Source organism: Penaeus monodon, chromosome 33 (assembly GCF_015228065.2).
Source record: "Penaeus monodon isolate SGIC_2016 chromosome 33, NSTDA_Pmon_1, whole genome shotgun sequence".
NCBI classification, from domain to species: Eukaryota; Metazoa; Arthropoda; class Malacostraca; order Decapoda; family Penaeidae; genus Penaeus; species Penaeus monodon.
In genome coordinates this window covers 5,688,388-5,689,104 of record NC_051418.1, presented here as the reverse complement: position 1 = coordinate 5,689,104, position 717 = coordinate 5,688,388, and the positions used below count along the sequence as shown (strand labels likewise).

Here is a 717-nt window from a genome sequence, read left to right as displayed (position 1 = left end):
CTAAGGGGTTAAGTTGTTTTACTTTCATATCTTAGCACTATTTTTATTAATCAATGACTTGATCTTTCTCTTTATTGGAATCTTTTTATCGAACAGTGTCCTAATCTCTCTTTTTTTTGCAGTCCATCTTCCGAATCTTACGCAAGGGCCTCAAGTGGCACCAGCGACGTGCACTGATTGAGGGCAAATGGCAAAACCTTCCACACCTCCTCTCATGGATTGGCCCCTGTGACTATTCCTACTCAGGGGTGACTCTTGAGAAGAACACCAATTGGTTGCCAGAAATTGTGGACTTGCTTCACAGGTGGGTGCAGGATATATAATGTATACTTATGTTTGGATGAGAGCATGGCCTGTGTGCATACGAGTCCACTTACATTTGTAGTTTTGTGATAACATATCTTTATTCTACCAAGATGTAAAGAGACCTATACTGGACAGCTCTCAAGCAGAAGTATATTATCATATGCAAAGGAAATGAACCCCACACGTCCAGTGCAAACCAGTCATTCACCTTTTCTTCCTTGCAGGCTAATTCGTTACACAGGCAATCAGTACAACAGCTGCTTCTTGAATCTGTACCGCAATGGTTATGACCATGTAGGGTGGATGTCAGAGAACCACCCTGCCTTGCGTGATGAACCTTCCATTGCCTCTGTCTCACTTGGTCAGTGTGGATATAGAATTCTTTGTTTTCTTTGTTGTGGATACAGAAAC

The 717-nt window shown here is 42.1% G+C and overlaps 1 protein-coding gene across 1 annotated transcript in view; it reads left to right on the top strand.

The window, feature by feature from the left end:
• Positions 1–717, top strand: part of LOC119594226 — a gene marked incomplete at its 5' end in the record, with an annotated part of 14,551 nt that overhangs the window by 11,477 nt on the left and 2,357 nt on the right. Inside the window, 2 exon segments of the mRNA XM_037943296.1 lie at positions 123–304; positions 531–667. Of these exon segments, the coding sequence (XP_037799224.1) occupies positions 123–304; positions 531–667 (319 nt within the window).